This window comes from Curcuma longa, chromosome 6, assembly GCF_044706935.1.
Source record: "Curcuma longa cultivar G26 ecotype Majalengka, Jawa Barat chromosome 6, ITB_CL_G26_1.1, whole genome shotgun sequence".
NCBI classification, from domain to species: Eukaryota; Viridiplantae; Streptophyta; class Magnoliopsida; order Zingiberales; family Zingiberaceae; genus Curcuma; species Curcuma longa.
In genome coordinates this window covers 1,224,168-1,237,968 of record NC_133866.1, presented here as the reverse complement: position 1 = coordinate 1,237,968, position 13,801 = coordinate 1,224,168, and the positions used below count along the sequence as shown (strand labels likewise).

Sequence of the window (13,801 nt, the reverse complement as noted above, 5' to 3'; positions counted from 1 at the left end):
AATTGCATGCAACGGCTTGGAAATGCTTGCAACGGATTGGAATTGCATGGCCGTTGGTTTCTTTTTGCATGGCAACGACTTGCTTTCCATGCAACGTTTTCTTGGATTTCACAATGCATGCAATGTTTCGTTGCATGAAATTAATGCAAGGTTTCATGGCTTGCATGGTTTCATTTTAAGGAAAAGTGAGATGCAATTAAAGCATGGCAAATTAATTCCAATCATGATCGGTGGAGGCATGGAGGCTTTTTGTGTGCATGAAGGTGGCGGCAACTTTGCATGAAGCACTTGGAAAAAGATTAAGGAGAGGATAAAAGAAGGGAGCTTCTTCTCGCAAGCCATCGGATTGAAGAGAATTGGTGGAATCATCTCGAAGGATCGTTGCCCACACAACGTTCGAGAAGAGGAAAGGGCATACAGTTGAAGATCAAGGGGTCATCCACTCCTTCAAAGACAATCCCGCGAGAAAGGTTCAATTTATTGTTTCCGCATTTAATAAATTGGTTTTCTCCTCTTGGATCCTGTAAACCAAACACAAGAGTCCAATGATCTAAATGCGTCGATCAAACTTTGTTTGATCGACTATGAGGGCAACTTAAATCCGTTTCCGAAAAATATTTGTTCTACAAGGATTTACCGGAACGGGTTTCCTAGCATAATTTGCCACTAACAGAATTATATAATCGATATGCTTTGGATTGATTGCAATATCCAACAAAAATGCATTTTTCAGATTTATTCTCAAGTTTATGACGAAATTGAGAATTTACCAAAGCATATACAATACATCCAAAAATTCTTAAATGATTTACCGATGGTTTTCTACCTCGCCATGCTTCATATGGTGTTTGATTTAAGACTGCCCTTGTTGAGAAATATTTAGCAAATAAACTGATGTGGCCACTGCTTCAGCCCAGAAAAGATTTGGAAGCCCTCTGATATTCAGCAAACTTCTAGCCATTTCGACAACTGTTCGATTTTTTCGCTCGACGACACCATTTTGCTCCGGTGTATAAGGTGTCGTCAATTCCCTGTGAATACCATGTTCTTCACAAAACAAATTAAATTCTTTAGATAAAAACTCACCTCCTCGATCTGTACGAAGAGTTTTTATTAAAGAACCCTTTTGATTTTCTACAAGCGCCTTGAATTTTCTGAAATTCTCAAAAGTCTCTGATTTGTTTGCTAAAAAATAAACCCAACTCATTCGACAAAAATCATTAGTAAACATCAAAAAATATTTACTCCCACCAAGTGATGTAGTTTTCATAGGCCCGTATAAATCGACATGAATTAACTCAAGGCATTCAGAAGCTCTCCATGATTGCCCAATTGGAAAAGACTTCCTTGTTTGTTTTCCATAAACACAACCTTCACATAAACCAAGAGTGCTAATTTGCGGTAATCCAAAAACTATACCTTTCTGATTTAACAACTGAATTCCTTTGATGTTGAGATGCCCATATCTCAGATGCCACATCTTGGATTCATTATCTTCACTGGCAATAAGAGCTTGGTTTCACACATTAGATATTTTAAGTGGAAACATTTTGTTTTCTGTCATTTGCACATTGACAATAGACTGCCCTGAATCTTTGTCAGTAATAACATAAGCTCCATTTTCAAATAAAATTACATATCCACCCATCATCAATTGTCCAACACTTAACAAACTATGTGCCAAATTAGGAACAAAATAAATATTGTAAAGTAATTTCACTTTACCATTGCTAGTCTCCACGGCAATAGTGCCTTTGCCTTTGACTTGTATTTGCTTATTATCTCTAAGTCTTACTAGCATCTTCTGAGATTCATCAGGCTCTATAAATAATGACTTATTGCCAGTCATGTGATTCGAACATCCACTATCCAAAAACCAAATATCGTTTTGAGCTTCATTAGAATTAGAATGAACCATAAATAACTTACTTTCTTCGTTTCCTTCTTGCACATAATTTGCCTGTGAGATATTTCTGCAATTTACCTTTATATGCCCAAATCTTTTGCAACCATAACACTGAATAGAATTTTTGTTCCATTTCTGATCCCCGTTGACTTGTCTATCAAAATTACTTCTTTCTCTACCACATCCTCTACCACGAAAGCCTCCTCTTCCACGACCTCTGCCAGCGAATTCTTCTTTTTTTTCTATCTCCCCCTTCACTTGAAATGTATTTTCATTATTCTTCTCAACTGATCGATTTCGCCTTGCCTCATGAGCTTGCAAAGAACCCATTAGTTCATCAAAAAAGAAAATTGAAAGATCTTTAGCCTCCTCAATCGCAGTTACTATGTAATCATATTTTGGAGTCAAACTTCGTAAAACTTTTGAAACAATAATTGCATCAGTAATTTTTTCTCCATAAGATCTCATTTGACAAACAATCAAAATTACTCTAGATAAAAAATCTTGTAAAGTTTCATTACCCTTCATAAGCAAGGCCTCAAATTCACTTCTGAGAGTCTGGAGTTTGACTGCTATCACTTTAGAGGAGCCTTGGAATTCTTTCTGCAATATTTCCTATGCTTCTTTGGAAAATGAGGCAGTTGCAATTCTGGAGAAAATCGTCTCATGTACTGCTTGTTGAAGGATGAACAATGCTTTTGAATCCTTCTTTCTGTTATCCTTTAATCGACTTTCATCGGTATCCTCGTCGTCAAAACCTTTCTCTATTAAATCCCAAAGATCTTGAGATCTAAATAGAGTCTTCATTTTGATGCTCCAAAATTCATAGCACTCGCCTTTGAAAATGGGGATGAGAGGTTGAGAAACTCCATTAATTGCCATTGCAAGCAACTAAGACACGTCAAACCTCGCGCTCTGATACCACTGTTAGAGAATTTAAGGAAGAAGATAATAGAAGGTAGAAAATAGACACGGGGATTACACAATAATATTTTTTTTCTCAATTCATTCATTCATGATACGTAGCATATTTATAAACTACTTACATAATACATTAAACCCATTAACTCCATAAATATACCCCACTAACTCAACTAATGAACATACATTGAACCTAGACACTTTTCTTTTAACCACTAACTTCACTAATTGCCACATCATCAACCCATTAACTCCATAATCATTTTGGATCAATTATCAACATAGATTTCTCCCTTACAAATCATGTACCTATAGATCGAGATTGACGCATCTCACAAAGCACACTAGATAACTTGATTGTGTATTGTAAAACCTAGAATGATGTGAGATGTATAGGATTTAGCCTAAGTTCCAGATGCTTAAGTCTATGCATCGAACCAAAGATTGGGTTATAAACACAAACTATGGATCAAGTTAAGTATTCCTGCTTAGCATAAGCTAATTGGATTCATACACTTAAACTTGACCAACTTGGTCAAACTACTATGTTCTGGTAGTCAGCTAAAATCTAAGTTAGACATGTGCCCAAAGAGGATTTTTTTTATCTAAGTATTTTTTTTAACATGCTTGGACTCACACCTATATATATTTTTTATTTTTTTGATTATGTCAAAGGGGGAGAGATACACATTTCAATTCTAATTCAAAATATTTTTTAAAAATAAGTATCAAATTTTTTCAAAGTTAAAAAGGACTTAAATGATTTTGTATCAAGTTGATCAAAACTAAACCATGTCAAGTTTAGGACAAGAGAAGAAATATAATTTTAAATTTATTTTTTAACCAAAGGACAAATTCAGGGGGAGTCCTAAAAATAGGGGAGTTTAAAATTTGGAATGACCAACTTATTACTTGCATTAATCAATGTATGGTTTGCATTAATCAATTTATTACATTAATCAATTTTATTACTTGTATTTATCAGTTATCATAAAATATTATTTTCTTAACTTGGAACTTGAGTTGTCATAATCAAAAAGGGAAAGATTATTGGTGCAGGGAGTACTACATGATCAAACCTTAGTTTTGATAATGACAAAAGGTTCAAGTTAAGTGTGTGATGTTTACTGATAAGCTGATCTAAGTGTGTAGGTAGCACAAAAAAGTTCTAGTTATGACTAGGCATAGGAAAGTCCTAGTGGAGACTAGGTAGTGTAAGTCCTGGTGGAGACTGGGCAGACCTAATTTGAAGGGTTAGGTAGGAAGTCCTGGTCAGGAGGACTAGGCAGGAAGACTTGGCAGATCGAGTACACCAAGCAGAAGACTAGGCAAGTCAGATGTACTAGATGCCTAGTGATGGAAATCCTAGGGGTCAAGGAACGAGGCTAAGCAAAAGTCCAATAAGTCTGGAGAACTTAGTTGACAATAGGTAAATTCTCTCGAGCGGAGTGGGTGAGGGCGCGTTCCCGGTAAGGAAAATAGTAGGTGCCAGTCTGACCCAGAATTTCACTGGAAATCTGAAGTTAAGACCAAAATAGTTTGTTAAACTGTTACACTTTCCTGTTAGATTTTTATTTTGTACTAACTTGTAATGCAAGAAAGAAGGGGTTAGAACTTTGTGTTCTGGGTGCCCTTATTTGGATCCAGGCGACCGGACTCTAGGTGCCCTGATTTGTTCCAGGCGATTGGATGTCAGCGGAACAGGGTCAGCGAAGCAGTGAGGTGACAGAGTCCCAGTGGTCGAGACACCTCAGCTTCCAAGCACCCAGAGTGGTTCCAAGCGCCCCAATCTGGATAAGGTATTTAATAAGTAGCATTTTCAGCGGGTAAATTCGGATTAGATTGGATCGGTTTGATCGTATTTTATATCATAAATTGGATTTTTTGCTTGTTTTTGTATCTTGGATTAATTTTTAGTCTTCATTCTATTTTCTCATTATTTTGAAGTATTTATGGATATTAATTTATGTATTTAATTTTTTATAGGAATTAAAATGAAGATAATGATAATTGGAGGGTTTATTTGTAAGAAAAATTAATCTTGATTGAGTTGGACTCAAATTCGATTCTAATTGACTCAACCAGATTGAAAAATCAAGCTCAATTGGGTTCAAATTGTGCTTAATCAACCAAATCCAATTTCATTCAACCCACTACACCTAAATCCATTCAGCTCAGCCCAAAAGCCATACCGGTCCAATCCAAATCCATTTCGCCCCGCCCACTTCACTTAACTCGATCCAAATCAACATAAGCCGGTTCAGCACACGGTTCAAGCAGGGCTTATAATCATCGCCAGTTCACAAGCGCAAAGAGAGCTCGGCCACTAGGTTTTTTCCCGATCCCTTCTCTTCGCGATGTCTTCTTCCTCACTAAGCTCCTGTCGCGACTTCTCCATCCCCTCATCTTCTCAATCAGCAAAGCACAGAAGCGGCCGGAGCTGCGGTCGACAAGCGCTGACGCCACCGAGGGACCTTCACCGACGTGATTGCGAACGCGAAGTTCCTTGTCCCCGTCTGCTGCGGAAAGTCGTTGAGAGTGACCAACTCCGGCGATTGGCGGCGACGTCCCTTCCGCACAATAGCGAGCAAACCGTGAGTGATGGCTCCGGCGAGTTCTTTATCCCTCCGCTCCATCGGTGTTTTGAGCAGTGGACCTTCACTGACGTGATTGCGAACGCGAGGGAAGCCCTGTTCTGAGTTCCGACCATCGTTCCTCCACCGATGAAGTCAGGTAAGGGGTTCCATTTCTTTGTCTAAATCCATCATTTGTGGACAGTAGGGGTTGGGCAGAGGAAGGAGCTCCAGATCCTAGCTTCTCCGATTAACCCTCGTCGTGTAGGATCGATAACACGCTAGAGGGGGGTGAATAGCGTGTTTGACGCTTTTCAATTTTTTGAATTCGGAAGCGTAAATTAAAAGTACGTGCGGAAGCAGAAATAGAAACTAAATAAGAAAGTGACACTTTTGTTTACTTGGTTCACAGCCCAACGCTGCTACTCCAAGGCCCACGGTCCTTGACCGTTTACTGCGGGCAAATCCACTAACGCACTTGCCCCTTACGGCAGCAAGTGTAACGAAGTACAAACAATCAATCAAAAACAACTCGGTACAAATAAAAACAATTTAATTAAATTCTTTACCGACTTTGATCGTGCTGGAGCTCCCCAAAAACTTGTTCTCGGCGTATCGGCGGGTCTCGGAATGATCTGGATCGTGCACGGCACCGATGTCGAGGATGGAGCGCTTGGGAGTCGCGAGAACGGAGCTTTGAATCGAGAAAATTGGTGTTGTGCGGCTGCTGCTCGCGGCTGTCTTTTATAACACGCTTGAGTCGACTCAACTGTGCATCTGAGTCGACTCCAGTCGACGTGGCAGATCAAATTCTATCGCTCCCGCTCGTTATCCTGCCTGAGTCGACTCAACTGTTCATCTGAGTCGACTCCAGTCGTCGTGGCCGATAAAACTTTATCGCTGCTGCCTGAGTCGACTCAACTATTCACTGGAGTCGACTCCAGTCCGATTTGGCAGAAAATCGACGCGCTGACTTCCGGGATTCTGCTGACTCAGCTGGAGTCGACTCCAGTCCTCACCTGAGTCGACTCCAGTGACAAAAATCAGCTTTTTCATCCCGGAGTTAGCTTTCGTCCGATTTTACCTTTCCTGCAAAAATGTTAGCAAATAACATGCAAAATAAGCTTGTTTTTAAGCCGGTTCCTAGAACCAACTTAAGGTCTTAACTTCAGGTCTCCAGTGAGACCCTGGGTTAGACCGACGCCTAATGTTCCTCTCGGGAACGCGTCCTTACCCACTCCACTCAGGAGAATTTACCTGACTGCCAACCGAGTCCTCCTGACCCGTTGGACTTTTGCTCGGCTCTGTCCTCGGCCCCCAGGGTTTGTGCTGCGGCTCGGTCCTTCCCGACCAGCCCAGTCTTCTGCTGCGACTCGATCCTTCCCGATCAGTCCAGACTTCTGCTGCGGTTGGTCCTCCTGACCAACCCAGACTTCTGCTGCGGCCTGGTCCTCCTGACCAGCCCAGACTTCACCTGGTGCTCTTGACTCTGCCAAGACTTCATGCCTAGCTTCCACTAGGACTTTAACCCTGTGCTTCCTGCACACTTAAATCAACATCTTAGTCCAATAACACACTTAACTTGAACCTAGTTCCATTATCAAAACTCAGGTTCGATCTGCTGGTGCTCCCTGCACCAACAATCTCCCCCTTTTTGATTATGGCAACTTAAGGTTTCAAGTTAAGTTAAAACCATATTTTCAAAAGTAAATTAGTTTATTGCATAAATAACTCGTTTATTTTCAAATGCTAAATCAAATTAATTGCAATGCATGCATAAGTGAATCCTTAATTTCACTCTCCCCCTGAATTCAACAAAATTTAAATTTTTCTCCCCCTGAATTCATGCTTAACAGTTCTCCCCCTTGATTCAATCTCTCTCCCCCTTTTTAATAGATTAAAAACTTGAAAATTTTTTTTGAAAAAAATTTTGAAACCTTGAATAATTCTCTCCCCCTTTGACATAATCAAAAATATTTTCTAAGGGTTTGAGTCCAAGCTTAATCGCAAAAATAAGTAGACAAAAAAATTTCTTTTTGGGGCGCGTGTCCAACTTAGGTTTTAGCTAACTACTAGAAAGTAGAAGCTTGACCCAGTTAGTCAAGTGTAAGTGTATCATCCCGAGTTAGAATTGTTTTCTTTCTGGGACACTTAACTTGATCAATATTAATTTAAAGTCCAAGTACAGGTTCGATGCACTGTGTTTAGCATCTTGGTACTTAGACTAGAGGCCTATACATCTCACACCGTTCTAAGTTTTTGCAATCACAATCAAGTTATCTAGTGTGCTTTGTGAGATGTCCACCTAGATCTATAGGAACATGCTTTCTAGGGGTTTGCTTCTAGTCTAAGGCTAAAACAATTCCTTTTATATTTTGAAAACAAGATAAAACTTAAAACTTTCAAAAATAGGTAGGGTTTTGAAAAACCTTTGAAAAGTATTTATAATAGATTTAAAAAAATGAGTTTTGAAAAACTTCATTTTACTACTCTACCAAACATAAGCCTAACTTTCTTGACATAACATAAACGAAACTGAATGTAATTAAGCAAGAAAAGTGCAATAAGTGAACTAATGTTAAAGGTCAAGTCAAGTCAAGCAACATATCAAACACAAGTCAACCAAGTCAACAAAACATCATCCAAAGTATCAAGTAAAAGTATCCAGCTAATAAGTCTACTGAGGAGGTGGTGGTGGTGGTATCTGCAGTGCTCTCACTAACTGTAGTATCTCAGCCATACTAGCAGACTGTGCATCCAGACGTCCAATGACAGTCTGTAAGGTCTCCTCCAACCTATCTAGTCTCTGATCGGTCGTCATAGGTGGAGGTGGAGCTGGTGCATCAGGTAGACCTAGTAGCTCCTCGATCTCTGCTCCAAGGTCTATGTCTGCTAGGTTCGGCTGAGGCTGATCCTGGGCCTGCTGACGACGATCTAGTGGCTGCTGAGGCTGAGGCTGCCTCCATGATAGTCTCCCCTCGTCATCAATATCTATATGTGCTAGGGTGATCTGTCTACTGCCGATACTGTCAAAGTCACCGTGAGGTATGATATCACCTATGGTGGTATCTACCCCTAGTGATGCAAATATCCCTGTCAGAATATGACAGTATGGCATGTGCACTCTCCTACTGGTAACTATGGATGATGCATAGACAATGACATGGAACATCAAAAGTCCTAAGTCAATGTCTAGCCTATGGGTGAAAGCATATAGGAGAAATGAATGAAAAGGTCGCATTGTTGTTAAGTTTTTAGTTGTCAATGGTAAAACACAGTTTACTATGACTCTGTAAAGCACATACTCCTGAATCCTAAGGTCAGTGGAGTGGAAGGAGACTAGACCAGGGGCTCTGTCCTGCTGGAAAAAGTAGGTGTGCATGACATCTAAGGTGATCTCCTCATAGGGCTCATCAAAAGGCATGCTGGTGGGTGGGTAGACAACAAACTGAGACTGTGAGGGTCGGAATCCTATAAACGTGTTTATCATGGCTGGTGTGATGGATATGGTCCTACGTCCAACTCTGGATATAATAGTGTGGTCATCTCGCAGGTCAAGGTTATTGTAGAATTCTGAACACAGAGTTGTGTTCACAGGGGTGGTACAGAAGACTAGCCTATCCAAGTGGTAGTGTGTGATAACCTGCATAGACAGCGAGCAGGATCGGACAAAGAACCCTCTATCTAATGACCTACATGGTAATGCTATGTAGGTGGTCTCCTCAAATCTAAGCCTAAGTCCCTCGGTGGGAAACCTAGGGTCTATAGAGGGGGCACTACTAGAGGCAGCCTCTCTAGCTCGCCTAGGTCGTCTAAATATAATAATATTTTAATTAACAAGAAGAAAAAAAATTGAATTCATATAGTAAAAGGATAAAGTTTAGAAGTTACTTGGGGGCCATGGATTTCCTACTTGACGAAACGAGCTTTCTTGTCGTCAAAAGTCGGTAAAAAGTGGAAGAGGGAAGGGTTTTTTCGGGAGATCATCGGCTGTGGGGACGGCGATGTTTTATAAATCTCCGCCTGAGTCGACTCCAGTGATCTGAGTCGACTCGGGTGACGGTGTGAGTCGACTCCAGTGATCTGAGTCGACTCAGGTGACGTGGTGAGTCGACTCAGACAGGCTGGAGTCGACTCAGGTCAGTTGAAACGACGTTTTAAGCGGGAAAGTTCCCGCCGTTTCGCTGACCTGACTTGAGTCGACTCCACTGAGTCTGGAGTCGACTCGAGTCGGCGATCTCAGATGACTTTGTTAAGGGTTTAATTAGTTTAATTAATTTAATAAATTTAATTTTTAAAATAATTTTTTAAAAGTAATTTTATTAATTTTAAAAAAATAATTTTAAGTAATTTAATTTAAATTGAAAATAATTTTTAAAATAAAAATTGAAAATAATTTTTAAGTAATTTTAATTAATTTTTAAAATAATTTTTTTTAAGTAATTTTAATTGAAAATAATTTTTAAAATAATTTTAATTGAAAATAATTTTTAAGTAATTTTAATTGAAAATAATTTTTAAGTAATTTTAATTGAAAATAATTTTTAAGTAATTTTTGAAAATAATTTTTAATAATTTTAATTGAAAAATTTTTTTAAGTAATTTTAATTGAAAATAATTTTTAAGTAATTTTAATTGAAAATAATTTTTAAGTAATTTTAATTGAAAATAATTTTTAAGTAATTTTAATTGAAAATAATTTTTAAGTAATTTTAATTGAAAATAATTTTTAAGTAATTTTAATTGAAAATAATTTTACATTGCATGCTGCATAACTCCAAGCTGTTGAAAGTTATAATTCATCCGCAGCGCGCGGGGCGCGCGCTGCGGAAAGTTGCATCCACAGCACGCGGGCGCGCGCTGCGGAAAGTTGCATCCGCAGCACGCGGCACGCGGACGCGCGCTGCGGAAAGTTGCATCCGCAGCACACGCGGGCGCGCGCTGCGGGATGTAATTTTCCACAGCGCACGCCCCGCGCGCTGCGGATAATTATATTTTTAAGATATAATATACCTATATACACAAATATAATACAAATACAAATAATATAACCTGCTCAAAGCTATAATATTTATAATCCAATACACAAATACCACATACAAATTAGAGCTCAAACAATGTGCATATATATCAGAGATAATCATCTACATTTAGTTAGATAAAACAATCCAAACAAAAATTCATCTTTACTACAAACAGTATATGATCAAATCTATATCAGTCAGACAAAACTATAAACATTGATGCCCAAGCGACTGTGCTTCCTATTGCATCCTCAAGAAAAAACATCTCTTCGTTTGGTCGAATTAGCTCCACCTTCTCCACAAAGACTCTATCAATCCAAACTTTCCAATAAGATCCACCAAGAGGAACGTGATGTACTTTTGCTTTTGGATCCATGGATGCAATTCGACCTTCTGCAACAGCTCCATCAACAGACCAATGATATCTCCAGCACTCACATTCTTTAGTTTTGACTATATAACAATAAAAAGTAATTAATGATCAAATAAATTTTTATAATAAAGCATGCTATAAATAATAAACAAAAGTATAATATTGTGTTAAGATAGTTACCTGAGCTGCAACATTGCTATCGCCACTAATATAATTTTCAATACATCTACCAATGCCACCACTAGCAACCTAATTTTACAAAAAAATTAGTTATTGTTAGTCTAATTCAAAAGAAATAAGGTAGAACAATTTCTCACATATTGAAAGGAGCAACTAGAGGAGAAAAATGCATAACCGACAAACTATTCTGTATATGAAATGCATATAAGAAAGAAGAAAATCAACAATAAGAAGAGATTCTGTAAACAATCAACAATAAGTGTGGAAAGAAGAAAATCTAAAACAGATAAGAAATAAATAACCAACAATAAGCATAGATTTTCTGTTCTCCTCTACCAGCAAACTCAGTGGGTAACTTTCCTTTGCCATAGAAAACAAGCTCCAAATTCCAATTCAATAAATTAAAAGGATTAATTAATAAGTTTCTTACAAAGGATTTTTTTTAAATACTAATAGAAAACTAGTGCCCCATAGGAAGCTATAGAAAGAAAATAGCAGTACAAATTTCTAGAGCTAGCATTTGTAAGCTGGAATAATGCATTAGAAATGTGTGGCTTGACCCTTAATATAATCTCCAATATTTGAGTTCAAATTAAGCAGCGTCAGATCACTTTCCTCAATCCTCCAAAAGCCCAAATCTGCCATAACAGTTAAGCCAATCAATCCTTTCTTCAAAAAAAAAAAGTTAATTGATCTGATCGACAACTAGCTACTCGGCCTTTAGTTGAGAATGCCATATTTGCACTCTGTTGATTGAGAAAATCCTCAAAGGGCAATTGTCAAAAAATGGGAGTGGAAATGCATTTGCAGACAATTCACTAGAAATAAAATGAGAATATTTACCTTTAGGTTCTTGTCCCAACTTCCTGTACATAGAGCACTCCCATCATCTGACAAACCCAAGCAGCTTATGCGACCTTCATGGGAACTCTGTAGCTTACCGAGATTAAGAACTACCTGAAAAGACATTGATATGGTTCTTGATGGTACTACAATATGCCTTTGCAACATTAACATTATTATTGATTTTCATGAATAAGTCCAATGCATGTAGAAAATAGTGACATTCATTGCTTCATGATCATTCCTAGTTAATAGTGACATTCCTAGCTTATTGATTATCATTACTACAAGCTGCTACTTACTATTTCATGATCATTCCTAGTTAATAGTGACATTCAATAAAAGGTCTCATTGGCAGGTGTTGCCCTCAATTATTTTACAAAACAATGTTATAGGACATCAATCAACAGTTCTTAAATTCATGTACATGTAATCGAATTCATGCACTAACTAAAGTCTCCAAGATAATAAAATTCTTAATAGTTAACCATGATATGATCAATATACCATGATTCAAATCACACAAACATGACATCATCTATTTTAGATCCTCCACAATTTAAATAAAATTTGCTTCTAGAGTGAGCTAAGAAAAGTAAAAACCTATGGTCCCTGCACAATTGCACAAGGAGAAACGCGTACCTCAGCTAAGAGGGTATCCCACACATAGCAGTCACCATTTGAGTACCCAGCGAAAAGCAGTCTTCCAGATATAGAGAATGCTATGGATGTGACCATGGGAAAATCTGGTTCATTATTGTTATGTTGTTGCGCGTATACTTGAAGCAGATGCCCAGTTCTCATGTCAAATAGCCTGCACATGCCATCATCTGATCCAATACCAAATCTCTGACCATCAGGGAAGAATTTGACAGTGTTAACATCACCTTGATGACCATTATAAGTTCGAATTGCTCGACTAGCAATTCTAGCATAATTGGCATTAGCCTACTCTTTTTTATTTTGAAAACAGGGAAGTCAGGCATTAGCCTACTCTTTTTTATAGAACACAAAGATAACATAATTGGCATTGCCTGTACCAACAAGGCCACTGAGAAAATGCCAATCACTGTGATTAGACCATTCATGCTTCAGTACCTTGAGGAACCAATTACCATGCTTCACATTTGATAACAGCTGAATAGAATATTTTAGAAGTCTAAACTTGCTGAATTAGCACATGGAAGCCTGACCTCCTAGGCATTTGCATAAGAAATACACTGAAACAAGCTGAAATGTCACTTATCAAGTGGTTTTTTTTCTCTTTCTTTTATAAAACAGATTGTCTCACTCAAACTCTGTTGTAGGCAATTTAAAGAAACATGCAGATATAAATGAGGCAAATAGCATTGGGCATTCAATATCTATAGGAAGATTCTTACAGGTAATTTTTCATATCAAAATACTTAGAAGGTTAAGATGTATCAACAGATTCTTTTGGTGATAAATCTAAATCATGGAAATTAAACTAAAGGTTCGATTACTTGGATAGAGTATATTAGGGCACAAGGGAAAGCGACAAAAGGATGTGCATAAATGTTCCATGAGTAATTAATCCTCTTCCTCATACTAAGTAATTGGACTATAAAAGTTACCCAAGGGAAGATAAGTAAGTTGACTTTTTTTGAGAAATTATGGTGCATCAAATTGCTGGAAATTTATATGGTTATGAAAGCTTCTATAAGTTATCTTTCTTGTTAAATCTTTTTTTTACCTTACGTAATCTGAAATCTGAATCCATCTTCTCTATCTCTAACAATACCAGCACAAAAAAAAGTAAAAAGAAAAAAACAATAGAGAGCTAAAGTACTCCTTATGCCAAATCCCATAAAGTCTAACCAGTTATTTCCATAGGAATTCAATTTGATATTGGGATTTCTGTCAGAACTAATGGCAAAAATATTAAAGACACAATAGCAATGCAATGAGTAGTAACACAAATTCCAAATTCTATCTGCCAAATTTTAAATCTAGAAGCTCA

The 13,801-nt window shown here is 37.9% G+C and overlaps 1 protein-coding gene across 1 annotated transcript; it reads right to left on the bottom strand.

Moving 5' to 3' along the window:
- Positions 1-11,579: 11,579 nt before the first annotated feature.
- LOC141831076 (guanine nucleotide-binding protein subunit beta-like) lies at positions 11,580-13,561 on the bottom strand. Its single transcript, XM_074718514.1, has 5 exons — positions 13,535-13,561; positions 12,865-12,957; positions 12,463-12,768; positions 11,821-11,934; positions 11,580-11,615 (listed from the first exon to the last, which is right to left on the bottom strand). Exons 1-5 carry the CDS (start codon positions 13,559-13,561, stop codon positions 11,580-11,582), a joined length of 576 nt encoding a protein of 191 aa, XP_074574615.1.
- Between the last annotated feature and the right edge of the window lie 240 nt (positions 13,562-13,801).

Bases quoted from the DNA above. Each gene is read 5' to 3' on its own strand.
- LOC141831076 (XM_074718514.1), bottom strand. From the start codon at position 13,561: ATGGATTCAGATTTCAGATTACGTAAG. The intron at 12,958-13,534 runs GTAAAAAAAAGA...TATTCTATTCAG, and splicing joins CAGATTTCAGATTACGTAAG to CTGTTATCAAATGTGAAGCA. The intron at 12,769-12,864 runs GTTGGTACAGGC...AAAAAAGAGTAG, and splicing joins GGCATTTTCTCAGTGGCCTT to GCTAATGCCAATTATGCTAG.